This window comes from Podarcis raffonei, chromosome 2 (assembly GCF_027172205.1).
Source record: "Podarcis raffonei isolate rPodRaf1 chromosome 2, rPodRaf1.pri, whole genome shotgun sequence".
Classification (NCBI taxonomy): domain Eukaryota; kingdom Metazoa; phylum Chordata; class Lepidosauria; order Squamata; family Lacertidae; genus Podarcis; species Podarcis raffonei.
Window position 1 is genome coordinate 73256433 of NC_070603.1, and position 16306 is coordinate 73272738.

Here is a 16306-nt window from a genome sequence, read left to right on the forward strand (position 1 = left end):
GTAAATTAGAATTCCAGACCTCAGAGATTGGATTCAAATTGGATTACTGGATCTGGTCCAGGTTGGGAAGGGTGGGGGAAAAACAATTTGGAGAAAACAGAGGGAAGTATGCAGCCACACACACTTGAACACATACGCTAACAAAATAAACACAGAGACAGAGACAACAAGCCAGGATTTGATTAGGAGTAAATTAAAAATATAATTAAAACAAAAAACCCCAACCAACCAGCAATTAAAGAAGAAGTGGGAAAAGGGATGAATTGTCACTATTAATTAACAAAACAAGGAGATTATACCTTTAAATGTTGTTTTTCTCCAATTTAGGCTGTGTGGGTTTTTAAGACAAGTGCTCAGCAGAAGAGACTAATTTCCATTTCTATTGTTGGGTAGGCTTATGTGCTTCCAGAGACTGCATCTGTGTATTGTGTCAATAGAACCTCTGCCTCCTAAGTTTCAGGAGAAATGTGATGAGAAGACAAACTTTTTTTGCTACTCCATCTGAATCTTATACATGGTCTAAATTCTATGGCGTAATTCTGAAAGCTAGAGTTTTCGCCTAAGCCTGCCACTGGCCTCCTATGTAATTTTGAAAAAAGTCACTTCCAGTGCTTCCAGTTATCTGTACTGTATTTGTGTTTGACCTATTTGGCTGTACTTTGCTGCCTCTCACATTCTATATGATGTGCAAAACCAGTTGGCCCTCAAGTGTGGAGCAACTGAAAAAGAAAACATATTTGTTTTATCCATAACCTGAATTTTAGTTCAAGGCAGTGAACGTGGTTCACACCTTTAATTTGCAAAACAGTTCTGTGAGGCAGAGCTCAGAATGACTGGCCCAAAGTCACCTAATCAACTTCATGGATGAGTGAGGATTTGAATCTGGGTCTTCCCCGTCCTAGCTGGACACGCTAACCACTGCACAGGCTCTTGTAGATTATTTCTTCTTCTTGTACAGCTTCTCTATGTAGCTTAAAAGGTGCAAAGGCACAGTGCAAAGAACCTAGGTTGGGTTCATTTTGAGCTTTTGGGTGAGTAGCTTAGAGCCCCTCTACTGCACAGCCTCTCTATCTTACTCCTCCAGAATATAAGCAAAACAAAACCTCAGCAAATTACATTTGAAAAGTACAACACCAAGCTACCCACACCAGCTTGGAGCAGGCTTTCACCCCCAATTCAGCAGCACAACGATCTCTGTAATGAGCCAGCCTATTCTTAGCTGCTAACCATGATAGGGCGACAAGGCACTCTTAAGAGCGAGACAAGTCCTATTCTGTGACACGTCAGTTTTTTCATGGCATTAAAAACAATTTCCTGTCAGAGAGTTGAAGGACTGAGAAAGACGTCACTTAATACATGTAAGGAAAATAATAGAATTATAAGTGCTGTTAAAAGGATGCACCTGCCCACACTAAATGCACAAGAGAAGCAACAGTTGAGCTTGAGATTGAAAACTTCCAACTGAACTAAAACAGACTGAAGAGACAGCAGATTTCTGCTGGTTGAGAAATTCGGTTTGGGGAAAAAATAAGAAACTGAAATAAAGCAAAACTAACAGATCCATCCCTAACTACATCAGGTAGGAAGGTTGGATGCGGCAGTGATTCCAGGGTCCCCCTCTTAAAAGGTTTATATATATGGGTGTCACTGGCCACACACTGAAAGGTTATCCATGAACTACCCCGTGTGTGGGGATATGGGCTTGGCTGCCTGCTACACTTACATCTTGCAGAGCACCCCCATATCCCATTTACCCTGATAAGCCCCAGTCCTCCCCAGCTGGGGGGCTGGGAGGGATACACGCCCAAGGCCTGAGCCAAGGTCTTCCTACATTCAGAAGTTTAATAAAGTTGTGGCCTAATTTTAATTCCATATAACATTGTCAGAGTCTTTATTCCTTCCTTATGATCCCTGGTGGCTGGGGCTGTCACCACTTGGCCACGCAAAACAAAACTAACAGATCCATTCCTAACTACACCAGGTAGGAAGGTTGGATATCTATCATTTTTCTATGCGAAGGGTTCTTTGAGGGAGAGCATCCATACATGCAGTTCTCTGCACCCAGTCTGTGTATAGTCCAAAAACAAAAATAAAAAACTGCACTACTTGATACTAATGACTGCATAAACTGGCCAAGCTTTGAGCATTTGGTGTTGGCAGACTAGAAACACAGAAATAAGCACAGGTTCAAGACATATCACCCTCCCTTCTCCACCTTACGAACACACATACTCATAAACTCCAATCCTCCCCCCAACAGAAGGTAAAGGTATAGATGCTTTTTATTGTTCGCACTCATCCTTCTCCATACCATAATCTAGATAACTACTGCCAACACAATGCTGAGGCACAGCATGATTAAGTAAGCTATTCAGAGTCACAGTCAATGTAAATATGAGGTAAAAACAAGTTTCCTCCTAAAACTGCACTCCAAATATAACATCACACATTTTCTGCATTTTAAAAACAAAGCAAGGATGCTTTTAGACAATACATTTACCTCTTGCTGAAGTGTGAAATTGCATCTCAGAGTGCTCCAGTTACAACATCCATTTTGATGGGGTAACAATTCATGCACTTTAATTTGGTTGTTTTTGCCACAAAGAGAATCCTGAGCTGACCACATAAGAACTCCTGGACTGAACAATGTCCCAAACATTCTTCAACTGCACCCAAAGCATACAGGAAGCAGAAACAGACTACCAATTTTGATGATTTCAGAACTTTCCCGTGATTGGTCAGTACAGGCACAAGGATTACTAACTGGTTGCTTAAGATTCTTCTCCCATTTCTTTCTGGGATATCACATTTTCCTAGATATTTTGTTATTGGGAAAATGTGAGAATCAGACTTCACCTTCTCTTGAACCACAGTGCAAGAGGGAAAGAGAATCCAAATTCAGAGCTGAGCTCCAACTATAGAGGGACTTGTATCAGAGGTTCTGCTATCAAAGAGATAAAGCCAGAGTGACTCTGCTCAGCTGCCAAACTGGATTAAGGACAGAGCGGGAATCTTGAAGAGAGCACAAAACACCTTGGGGCCTTTTTGTTATTGCCCCTCTCTGCAGTCCCAAATTCCTCTGTCTCATATTACTGGACAAGATGAAGCCGGTGATAAAAACATCAACTTAGACAGCAGTCTTTATTCAGGTCACAGAACAGAAATTGTACACTTCAAGGCATAACCTCCAGTAAACTATGGAATATGCAGAATTCATAAGGCAAAGTAAATTGTCTGCGGCCCAACACATTACGTGAAAAATTAATAAGCATCAGCTGTCAAACAAGACATGGGGGAAGGGGGAGAGAATTATATTCAAATCAGCACATATTTAATTCAGAACTTCAAATGCCCATCCCACATTCTTCTGCACAACTTTTACGCAACACATTGAATGCACTGGAGTAAGTCCTATAGGAATCAGGGGCTTACTTGTAAGTAGACATTGCACTGTTACACCAGCATTTTCAGGTGTAACTAGAAGCAATCTACACTTTGGAGAGGGAAAGATAGCAAATATTAATAAAATTATAAGAATGCAGCTTATCTATACTATGCTATGCTATGCTATGCTATGCTATGCTATGCTATGCTATGGTATGGTATGCTAATTTTACCGTACTACTATTAATTTATTTATACCCTTCCTTTTTCCTTGACTAGGCTCAAGGTGGCTTGCAGAAGTACTGCTAAAACATAGAAAAACCAGTCATTAAAATACTTTTAATCCGGATGCACTCTGGACTTGAATGCACTGAATCTTCAATAAATTTGGAGTATAGCTCCTGTTTTGGCTGCTACTGCTTATCAGAAGCACACCCCACAGTAATATAGCCCTCCAGTTCCTACACCAGAACAATGGAAAAGAGCGAAGAATGCTTGCATTGGATGAGGTGAAACAGACGGATGTCCCAAGACCTTTGCCAAAACTACTTGCCCTGCATTCACTCCTGCTCATCATCCCAACTTGACTCAATGAATATAACTTTATGTTTTTAATTACCACTTTCATGAGTCATGGATATAATAAGCAGAATGAGTGAGGTCAAGATATATTCTCGCTTGGGAGGGAGACAGTGCCATAGAAACAAGACCCTGATCCTTGCTATTTATAAATCTAAGAAAAACCCAATCAGTTGCATTCCTTAGCAACTTGCTGTGCTGCTGTGTTGGAAGTAAAGTATGGCTATAACAACTAGGGGTGTGCATTTAGTTCAAATGAATTCTGAGCCAAGTTGGGCAGATTCAAAGAGTCTTGGGACTCTCCCAAGGTGAAGCAGGTTTTTGTCTTGACGTATTCCTAACTGAACTGGGATGTTCTCAAAGCCTTGGGGCCATTTTGGAAGATAAGCTTTGCAAACTACATACTGTATTTTTTGCTCTATAAGACTCACTTTTCCCCTCCTAAAAAGTAAGGGGAAATGTGTGTGCGTCTTATGGAGCGAATGCAGGCTGTGCAGCTATCCCAGAAGCCAGAACAGCAAGAGGGATTGTTGCTTTCATAGAATCATAGAATCATAGAATCATAGAGTTGGAAGAGACCACAAGGGCCATCGAGTCCAACCCCCTGCCAAGCAGGAAACACCATCAGAGCACTCCTGACATATGGTTGTCAAGCCTCTGCTTAAAGACCTCCAAAGAAGGAGACTCCACCACACTCCTTGGCAGCAAATTCCACTGTCGAACAGCTCTTACTGTCAGGAAGTTCTTCCTAATGTTTAGGTGGAATCTTCTTTCTTGTAGTTTGTATCCATTGCTCCGTGTCCGCTTCTCTGGAGCAGCAGAAAACAACCTTTCTCCCTCGTCTATGTGACATCCTTTTATATATTTGAACATGGCTATCATATCACCCCTTAACCTCCTCTTCTCCAGGCTAAACATGCCCAGCTCCCTTAGCCGTTCCTCATAAGGCATCGTTTCCAGGCCTTTGACCATTTTGGTTGCCCTCCTCTGGACACGTTCCAGTTTGTCAATGTCCTTCTTGAACTGTGGTGCCCAGAACTGGACACAGTACTCCAGGTGAGGTCTGACCAGAGCAGAATACAGTGGCACTATTACTTCCCTTGATCTAGATGCTATACTCCTATTGATGCAGCCCAGAATTGCATTGGCTTTTTTAGCTGCCGCGTCACACTGTTGGCTCATGTCAAGTTTGTGGTCAACCAAGACTCCTAGATCCTTTTCACATGTAGTGCTCTCAAGCCAGGTGTCACCCATCTTGTATTTGTGCCTCTCATTTTTTTTGCCCAAGTGCAATACTTTACATTTCTCCCTGTTAAAATTCATCTTGTTTGTTTTGGCCCAGTTCTCTAATCTGTCAAGGTCGTTTTGAAGTGTGTTCCTGTCCTCTGGGGTGTTAGCCACCCCTCCCAAGAGGGATCGCTGCTTTCACTGTGCAGCGATCCCTCTTGCTGTTCTGGTTTCTGAGATTCAGAATATTTTCCCCCCTTGTTTTCCTCCTCCAAAAACTAGGTGTGTCTTGTGGTCTGGTGCGTCTTATAGAGTGAAAAATACGGTAGTTCACTCACATATATACAGTGGTACCTCGAGTTACAGACGCTTCAGGTTACACTTTGCTTCAGGATGAGAACAGAAATCGTGCTTCGGTGGCGCGGCAGCAGCGGGAGGCCCCATTAGCTAAAGTGGTGCTTCAGGTTAAGAACAGTTTCAGGTTAAGAACGGACCTCCGGAACGAATTAAGTACTTAACCCAAGGTAACCCTGTAGTGCCCAATTCTAAAGGAGGACAGGATTTCTGTACTGTTAATAGTTGTGTAGAAGAGAGAATTTTGGCTGGTACAGCTTTCTCCACATGCTGCATGACAAGCTACCTTCACTAAAATTTCCGCTTCTATAGTGGTTAAAGATGCACAAGCCTGTTTGCTCTTCACACGTGGTAAGCCTGGCCTAGAAATCAGAAGCTAGAGTAAATTCCAGCTTCCCCAAAGTATCTCCTGACCCCCCTAAGTTCTAGGGGCAAGAGAATCATTGTAGAAATAATGGTGATCCGTCATGGATGCTTTAGTTGAGATCCCTGCATTGCAGGGCACTTGGGGTCCCTTCCAATTCTACAGTTCTGTGATTCTATGAATGGTAGCTTTTGCATCAGAAGTTCCTAGCAGTCTTTGGGTGGATCTGAAGGTGGGAGGAGGAGAGATATTTGACCATTCTTTGTCTTCTCCTCACACTAGTTGCTGGCAAAGGCTTTTCTAGCGCCATGCTTGGTAACTGGAAATTTAATATTTTTCTTTCTCTGCAGTGGGACAGTGTTGCATGGAAACTTACCAGGGCAAAATCCATTTGACACATGTCATTGTTGTAACATGGGCCATTTTGGCTTGGAGAATGGTGTCACTACTGTGTCTTGCATGGTGCCAGGCATACCGTTGACACTAAATGTTAGTAGCAGCTGTAGTAATTATTAGGAACACATGATGTATTTGTCTCCTTTCAAACATCCATGTGAACTAAAAACTAGGTATAAAGAACAGAAGAGGTGACAGGAATACAAGGCTTAAGTCTACTGGTATCAATATCAGTAGTCACCATCATTAATCCTTACACTGTCTGGTCAGTTAAGCTTTGCCTACCTTGGCTAACTCATACTAATCAACTCAGCTGCTGTGCACAGAATACAGGCTGTGATTAAGAATGTTAGGTGTGAAAGAGGGAATGGTGTGAAAAGATTACACCAACTGAAATATATATATATATATTGCCTGGATATATATACTCTTTCTCTATATATATTTATATGTATAATATATATATATATATATGTGTGTGTGTGTGTGTGTGTGTGTGAGAGAGAGAGAGAGAGAGAGAGAGAGAGAGAGAGAGAGAGAGAGAGAGAGAAGGAAGCAGCATGTGCTATTGCTGGGCTTTGAAAACTTCCATTGCTGAGATTATTGGTGCTGACCACACTTTTGCATAATTGCACCTTAATATGTAGGTACTTTATCTTACTGCTGCTGCTTTTGAGGATCTGGCTGATCTGTTTTGGCAGTACTGATTGTTTTTTTCCCACCTACAAACTTTTGCTGCTGAGGCTTCACAGTTTTTTATTTCATGGCCTATTGAAATTTGCTGTTTTGCTATCACCATTGAAACATTTATTTAAAAAGTAAACTGATATGTACTGTTTTATGCTTGCTGTTCTATTTTCTGAATTGCTTTGAATTTTGTGGGAAAGCAGCATGGAAGTTGTAATAATAATGATGATGATAACAAACCACCTTTATGATACTTATAAGTTGAAAACTATATATGCAGAAGCTTCAGTTAGAGGAAATGAAACAGATAATGCATAGGACCACATAAATATAAAAGCCCTTTGCTAAACCCAAAAGTCCTCGATGTGATGATTTCTAATCAGAAAAAGTTAAGTAGAAATGCCAGATACCTGCCCATCATCACATAAAGGGTCAGCTTCACCTATCATTATAGCTTAATCTTGCTTGCTTGCTTCAGCAGTAATATAACATTTATTCCTTCATTTAGGAAGGAAGTGATACAGTGGAAAGTTAGACTGAAAATGTACCCCAAACCCCAAGATGAGAATGAACTGTACATCTTATCAAAGGACTCAGAATACTTTCTGCCCCTCACCCCCATGAGTTGTTTGCATGTGAGCACAATGGATTACAGCTCCCAAAGGAGAATAAAAGGTCACTTCTCTGAAGAACTCAGGGTAGGCAGGAAACTGAGATTCAGACATGTCAGGGAAGAATGTTTCATTAGTCATGTTAAAAATGATCTCTAATTGCAACCCCTTGCATGACAGAGATACCAAGAACAAAAAAGGCACTTGGGCTGAATAGCAGTTATCCTTGGAATTTCATAAAATTCCCCAACTCTATGGCTCACAAACATTGTTTGAATCATTCTGAATAAAGGATTCATCAGCTGGAGACTATGCAAATATTGGAATGTTGTCATACATACCAGTTCCATATTGCTCACTCCCTCTTCCACCAGACACACCAATCAAGGCTAATGCTCCAAGAAGCCACCTTACCTTCAATGCCTGGACTTTCTTGGCCAACAGACTCTCAATGTCCTCTGCCACCTTTTCCACTATTTTCTCTGGGACATTTTCTCTTACATCAAACAGGCTCTTTTTTTCATCGTAGATCTGTTTAAAGATATTAAGATGGGGAGGGGGGGAAGAGAAGAGAAATGGATATTTTGAGAAACAGCATATACACACATACGCACCAGCTTTAAGAAAATGTATTTTAGGAACTATAGACTATGAAGTGTTCATACAAATAGCAATCATATGCCCAAGACCTGCAAATACTGTTAGAAATATCATGCCTTTCCATGGATTAAGAGAGAGAGAAAGACAGACAGACAGACAGACAGACAGACAGAGAGACAGACAGACAAAAATCCACCATATCCCTGTCCCAGAAACAAGGCAAAAAAAGTAAAGAAATGAATGGCTGTCAGATGTTCAGACCACTACAGTGGGAGCCATCATGAATTACTGTGGGAGAGAAGACAAATGAAATGATATTTGGCATCCCAATGCTAAGGCAGCCTTAAATAACCAACCAACCAGCAGGGGGTGGGGTGGGTAGCACTGAAGGTGCAAAGGAGACTAGTAATAATTCTCTGAAACAGGAGGTTGTGCCTGAATGCCCAGTTCAGCTTGCTAACCTCCGTGAGATTTCCCACTTTCCCCCCTCTTTTCTGAATATTCTTTCACTGTCACAGACTGAGCATGCCACACAGCCAGAAGCCTTTGAAACAGAGTTTCTCATTTTCTTGGGATAGTCAGATTGCCCCCAAGCCTCAATCAGAAAAGCACTTCATGAAATGCCACGTATGCCCAACCCACTTTGTAAAAACTAGCATACTGCCCTCATCCCTCCCACTGTGCATATAATTTAGTGGGGATGGAGACTAGCAGCAGATGGTACATGGCTGAAGGTGGTAGGAAGAGTAAGCAGAGCTTAAAACAGACGGAAACAGGTTGGTATGATAAAAGGCCTGCAAGAAGGGAAGGAAATATTCAGGTAAATAAATACAAAACAGTGCAACATTAGTCTGTATGGATAGATGATAGATAGATAGATAGATAGATAGATAGATAGATAGATAGATAGATTACATAGAACACAAGAACTGTCATACCCCTTGGGTTATAATTTAATGGTGACGTGAAATATGTTTGGATCAAATTCAGCAATGGGGATAGATTGGCATTTTGCACCAGAGCAACCAACTAATTCATCAACCTAACGGACTCCTCTCACAGTGTTATTACTAAGCTTCAGAATTAAAGCTTCTCTTCACCAACATCCACACTACATACCACTTATACAAATGGTGTAAATAGTGGCCAACAGAAAGGTTGGGAAATAATAGAATCAATACATGGTGTGGCAGCAGGATTGTCCTCACTTTTAGACCCAGTTCACTGCGATGCCTTGGCCATAGCAAGTGAAACAAATGTGTGCAGGAGTTCAGTGTGAATAAAGTAAACCTGATAACTTACAATCTTTACTTGGCAAAATGTGTGTGTGTGTGTGTGTGTGTTTAGGATAAAATGTGTAGCCAATACACATTGCACTCTACACACACATGCGTCACTGATACATTACATTCAATCTGTAGAGGTCAGCTTGCCTAGGGGCAATCAGGCAGAGACAAACCAGGTGAGCGCAATCCCATTTCACAACTGTGCATCTATTTTACAAAGTGTGCTCAGCATGTGAATAGGGCTACTGCTATCAAAATAAAGGAAAGCTTTGAGAATCAATTACAGAAATAGATTTTTGAAGTTTGCAATCCAAGCTGCTTATGAAGGGCTACGAACACCCAACATGGCAATGTTTTGTTTTTTCAGATGTTGTTTATCGCTAGTTGCCCCTTCCATACAGTTCTTGAAACTGCCTTTGACCTGCTGTGTGAAATGGCTGCTCAGCAAACAGCAAGCTCCATCCTGATAATGTAAAGGCAGCTGGAAGTGAATTGATGTGTCTGAATAACAAACCTTAGTCCTTCTGCATGCCAGACGTGTGTGTGTATGCGTGCATGCATGCAAGGTGGGGGAATACTTTGCAGAAGCTGTTAAACAACAGAAGTGAACATAACTGATTCTCATAGTCTCTCTTACTTCCTTTCTCTTCCAATGCCCTATTATTCCTTGGGTAAACAACAGCATAACAAAATAATGTGTTTTGAAGGCACACTGGCTCCAGCTGAGCAGTAGCAATTAGGGAAGCAAAAGAAATGGAGCAATCTTCAAGGAGAAAGCTTCAGATGCAGAGGGCATCCTGACATCAGTATTTTCCTATTATGAAATGGCAAATCTGCTCCCATTGGTTGTAGCTAGCCTTGCCCATGAAAAATGATGAGGGTGTGTTGTGCTTTTATGACATTGTGCCCTAATGCTGTCTGTCTTAAATGGTCAGGTAAGTCTATTAATTCAGTAGGGTTTACTGGAACATTTCAGTAAGGTGACAGTAACCAAATATTGTATGCATTTTTTATAGAGGGCACGTTGAACTATTATAATAACATAGTGGAGTGTGCTCATTATTGCAGAACAGATTGCTCTTGTTAAACAGCCAGCAGTATGGATGCTCATACAGAGAAAATGATGCTTATGTTGCCAGTGACTATTATCACTGAGCTTATCCCTAATCCTTGTCCTTAGTATTACATGCCCCTCTAACTACTGAAAAGTGGAACTGGTAGATACTGTATACTTGGGACTTCCAATAAGCTTTTGACAAAGTCCCTCACCAATGACTCCTAAGTAAACTTAGCAGCCAAGGGATAAGACCAAGGGTCTTGTAATGGACAGACAACTGGTTAAAGAGCATGAAGCAGAAAGTAGGAATAAATGGACAGTTCTCTCAATGGAGGAGTATTAGAGGTACCAAGAAGGCCAGTTCAACTGGAACTCTCCAAGACCATGTGTTTATTTTTGTTTCACTCTAAGCAAGGAGCGTGGTGTTAGAGAAAGTAATTGGAGGAAGCCAAAGCCAAGTATAAGTGATGCTTAAGCCCAGTATCATTTATTTAGAAGTTCCTGCTGTAGTTAGGAATTTTCCGACTTCCGGGTTGGCGCCATTGTTTAATGGCGGATTCCCTCCGAGCTCCGGAGGGAATCGGCTCCGTAGCGTCTGGGTCTGGCCGCTGCGGCGAAGCGGGGACCCTTAAAATCACAGGCGCGGATGCCTGTGAACACAGAGACTCGGCGGGCACCATTTGCGCCCCCCCAATCCGCGACGGAGCCTTTTTAAAGGCTCCGGAACGGAGGCAGGGTGAGGCGTGGTGCTGAGAGTACTCCCTCGCCTACGGAGTGAAGCCGCAAGCCATTGACAGAGAGCGCCAACTTCTTTCAAGACCGACTGGACTCTAAAATATAAACCCGTGAGTAATACGGAGATTGGAACGTTAAAAAATTTTAATTTTGGATCTGGAACGAGCGGGAAGGGGCTAAAAAGGAAGTCACCCCCCCCTCTTTGTAAACAATTTAAAGCAAAGGACTGGGCAACTAAGGTTGAGAGAACCTGTTTTTTAGTGAAAAGATCTTGATTTCACGGTTTTGACACTATAAGGATTTACTGGAGGATAAAAAGAATTTGGGAACTGGAATTTCACCCCCCCGAGACCCGGGAACGCCCCAAGAGAAAGTCTGTTGCATGGAAGATTTTGACAGCTGTCAAGAGAGCTGCTAGTCAGCTAGTTGCCAGCTGGAAAAAGAGAACATTGTTTCTGCTGTTTTTGCTGGTTCAATTGGTACAACTTTGTTGAAAACAACGAGGGCTGATACAAAATAATTGGACTTTTGGTTTTGAGCTGAAAGGAACATTAAGGAACTAAAATCCCCCTAGAGGGGTAATAGGGATACTACATTACAAAAATGACTGAAGTACGTAAATTCCAAGCAGAATTGGACAGAACACTCGCTCTCTTGGGAAACTTGAAAGATGAATACAATGTTATGTCTACAAAGGTATCACTACTACACTGGTCAGTAAACAACAGTTTTGAGCCTGATAAGGACTTGAAACAGGAAGCCTACTTAACTGAACAAATAAATGAAACTGAAAGTGCAGAAATGATGGAGCAAGGTGCTGTTTTTGAAGAAAATGAAGGAGAAGCAGGAGATGTGCAGGAGTTAAAGGAAAGTTACAATATGAGGCCTGACATGATGATAAAAAAGGACAATAAAAATTGGATGTGGAAAGCCTGGTCTGAATGGGAGCCTGGAAAATGGAGAGATCTCCCTTGGAGGAGATCTGAAGACCTGAGGATTACAAATCTGCGGAAGGTGAAAGCTGGAGCCTTGGGGACATCTGGATCTGTAAGAAATTTGAAACAAGAGTTGGAGCCCCCCATAGGCTTTGCTTTTAAGTATGGAAGATTGGCTGGAAGCAACAAGGATTCTGCTGGGCCGGAGCCCCTCCGAGACTTGGGGTTTAACATTAAGGACCATCAAAGAGACCGGCAGAAAGGAACTGAGAGAGATAAAAGGGCCTCAGATGTGAGGTCTCCAGGCTAAATAAATAACATAAAGACTGATGGACATTGGTCGGGGACTGGAACCGGGAAAAGGGTGGGTGGAGGTTGGGAATCCAAAGGGCACATAAGGATAATTTGTTTTCCTTTTTTTTATTTTTAATTAGTGGTAAGGAAATTGGGTAAATCGTGGAAGGGAAATTTTGGTCGACTTTAGGAAAAAGGTTTAAGAACAACTAATGAGGTATAAGTATTGATGTGTGTTTTTTAATAAGGTAAAATTGGTTTCTTCTTTTTTAAATTAATTGAAAATAAGATTGTTAAAAATAAATGGAGGAAATGGAAAAAAGAAGCAAAGTTAAAAAAATGGTATGTTAGAATAAATGTATAAGTTAAGGTAAAGAAATAAGTTAAGGACTTGCTGAACTGACAATTTAAATTGGAATACAAGAAGGGGAGGTGTGAGGAGGTCTGAGAAATAAGGTTAGGAACAATAAGTATTAGTAACTTTATGTGTTTTTTCTATTTTTCTTTTGTTGTTTAATTTTGTTATGTATTTTTGTATTTTTCTTTTGTTCTGTTTATTTTTTGTCCTTGTTTGTTTCTTGAAAATGCTAATAAATATTTAATTAAAAAAAAAAAGGAATTTTCCTACAGTAACCGATATGCATAATGAATCATGTATACGCATGCCTAATTAAACCCCCCCCAAACCAGTGACATATCTAATGCAGGTGAGGTCTCTAACCTGGCTATTAATTATGCCTTGTGATCAATGGATTTCCTCCAGAAAGCACAACTCACTCTAATTAAAATATGTACCCTTGTTTGCATGTCTTGAGAATTTCAAGCTTGACCCCTGCAGCGAACACAATATCCCTTAAAGCAGTATTCTTTGACCTTGTGCCCCCAAATGTTGTTGAACTACAACTCCTACTACCCTCATCCAGGCTGGCTCAGGGATGATGGGAGTTGTAGTCCAACAACGTCATCTTGGAAGCATGGTTTTAAATAAGCCATTTTGGCATTAGGTTTTACTGTAACAATGCTTGCACCATAATGGTTGCTAACATGCATAGTAGTATAGAAATACTATATCTTCTGAAAGCCTGGGTGAGATTTTTTAAAAAAATTAAATATCACATCATGAAACAATGGGCTTTGTCAAGATTGCCTCAGTATGTAATCTTAGCCCATTGTAGCCTCAGTTACAACATAACAAAACTATGCTGCCAACGTTGTATGCTTCCAACTGTTCTAAAAAAAAATAAATCTCTGCATGACAGAAATTATCTTCCTTACAGACACTGGAGACCTCTGCCACAACAGGCAGTGATGCCCATTAGCCTACATGTCTTTAGAATAATCAGACAAGTTAATAAATGATCGGTCTATCAACAGCTATTAGCCAAATGGATAGCTAAATGGATCCTCCATATTCAGAAGTACTGTATCTGGTTACCAGATGCTGAGAGCCAACTATCAGGGAAGGCCATCAACCCCTTGCCCTGGTATATCAGCTGCTAGACACACTATTAAAAATAGATCACTATTGGAAACTGATCACTGCTGGAAACAGAATGCTGGACTGGATGGATCTGGGTGGTCCAGTTTGGAGATTCTTCTATCCTACTATTTCACTACCAGTGAATCAACTTAGCAATGGGTGAATGAGGTCACACACCAGACTATTCCCAGATGCAAGCAGTGTTCAGTACTTGAGACAATGTCAGAAATAACATGATTCCCATCTCATGGTTGCCCCATAACCATAGTGTTCTTAAATTTCATCAGCTGATACTTGTATCTCAAGGTGTGATCACAAGCATAGTGCCATCTATATTATGCTAACAGGATGTCAGGTTCTGTGTAACATCAGAGATAATGAAGCAGGAAGTGGCAAGAGTGACAGCAGGCTTCATTGCCAGCATACCGGAACAGTTTCTGCTGCTGGTAGCCTGTTATGTGGAAATCGCCACATACCACTGTAGTGGCAAATTGGGGAGTGGTGCAGCTAGGGCTGGGCCACAGCCAGCATCTCCCCCATGAGCAAATAGCAGCAAATGAAGGGGACAGTGGCAAAAAGGTCAGCAAGGATATGCCAGTGTCTATTGGGGCTGATAGTGGTCACTGCAGAAACCTTATTTTTAAATGTATTATATATATTTTTGGCAGGGGGTGGGGAGACAACTGGCCAGACATATAAATGATCACAGATGCTCACTGTTTTATTTTTAATATAAAAATGCACTATATTTTTAATACAGCAAATGGTGCTTATTCCCAAGTAAATATGTTCACCACCAGGGCAGCAGAAGCAAACCACGTTGATTCCTGCAGCCATGATAGTGCTATAAATTAAGTGAGTTTAAAATGCAAAATGTCACATGCTCAGAGAGTTGTTGTTTTTTTAACACAGAACTGACAAACTATATGGGTTTTTTTTGTTTTTTACTCTGACATATTAGGGATGCAAAAGCAGTTAGTTGTAAAGCATGGAATGGTGGTGGAAAAGAAGTAATGCACAAGGCTGCCCAAAGGGGGTACCCAAGAGACTAGGAAGTTGAAGGTGTAAAACAGGCACCCCCAAACTCAGCCCTCCAGATGTTTTGGACTACAATTCCCATCATCCCTGACCACTGGTCCTGTTAGCTAGGGATGATGGGAGTTGTAGTCCCAAAACAGCTGGAGGGCCAACTCTGGGGGCGCTTGGTGTAAAACTACCTTGAATTCAGCACAGCTGAGATGGAGACTGAGACATATGCAGGTGGGGAGGAATTAGGAAAGAAGTAGCTATTTGGAAGGGGGCAACAACAACAGGAATGGGAAATAAGCAAACACATGCATTCTGGAGAACAAATGCTGAAGAAGAGACAAAACGGTGGCAGATTTAGGCTGCTGCAGTCTGTGTTGCTCGGAAAATGCATATCCCCCCCTTCTTGCATCACGTGACATCAGTCCAAGCTGCAGCAGCACTCCAAGTCTTCCCGCAGCCTCAGTCATGCCACTCCAAGATGCTGGTTGCTCTCCACTCTCAGAGGGGAGTATAAGCCCATTTTAGACAGGATGCACATGATTCAGGGACCAAACTACTGCCACGTAAACAGGCCTGGAGAATGAACCTACTGCCACTGCATCCTGCAGTGGTACATCCTTTAAATAAGAAACCTGATCCTGGAGAGCTAGAATGCTCGTGAGAGATTAAAAGAAAAGATGGGGGGAGGCTGACATTAAAGAAAATGCTTTCTTTTCACTCACCTTGCAAGCAGTTTTCCTCCTACCTACTGAACAATAAAAAGACTGTTCTAGCAGTTCTTTGCAAAATAAATAAATGAGAGAGAAACAGGGAGAGTGTTGTGGAAAGAAGTGTATAGTTAAACTGATCCTCAGGGACAAGAAACCCAATGAACAAAAAATCATGCAACACTGTATAAAGCAGTAACAGGAGAAAGAGAAGATGCTAGGAGTTTAGCTTACCTAAAGCAATTGTGCTTTTTCCTATACAAATCCATGTTCTTACCTTTTACTAGCTCCCCATATTCCTGCCCAAAGAACTGCCTGAAGCAAGTTAATAAGAGTTGTCATTTCTATCCTGAGGGATGAGAGGAAAGGACCACCGCTCATTTACATATGTATCTGAATATATACAAATGAGCATTTCCTCACTTCTTACCATAGGGCTGACCTGAAAGCACCAGCCAGATTACAAAAGATGCAGCTAGGCCAATTTAAAATGTCACCAGATGACAATCCTATGACAAGCAAGCACTGCCTGTGCATATCAAAACGACAGCTACCAATACCTGAACTAATTAGTTTGAATA

General features: G+C 41.4%; 1 protein-coding gene across 2 annotated transcripts in view; it reads right to left on the bottom strand.

The window, feature by feature from the left end:
* Nucleotides 1-16306, bottom strand: part of CACNA2D2 (calcium voltage-gated channel auxiliary subunit alpha2delta 2) — a 518774-nt gene that overhangs the window by 393945 nt on the left and 108523 nt on the right. For both annotated transcript variants that reach the window (XM_053377415.1, XM_053377414.1), the window contains exon 3: nucleotides 8017-8133. In XM_053377415.1, the coding sequence (XP_053233390.1) occupies nucleotides 8017-8133 (117 nt within the window). The remainder of the gene's footprint in view (nucleotides 1-8016; nucleotides 8134-16306) is intronic.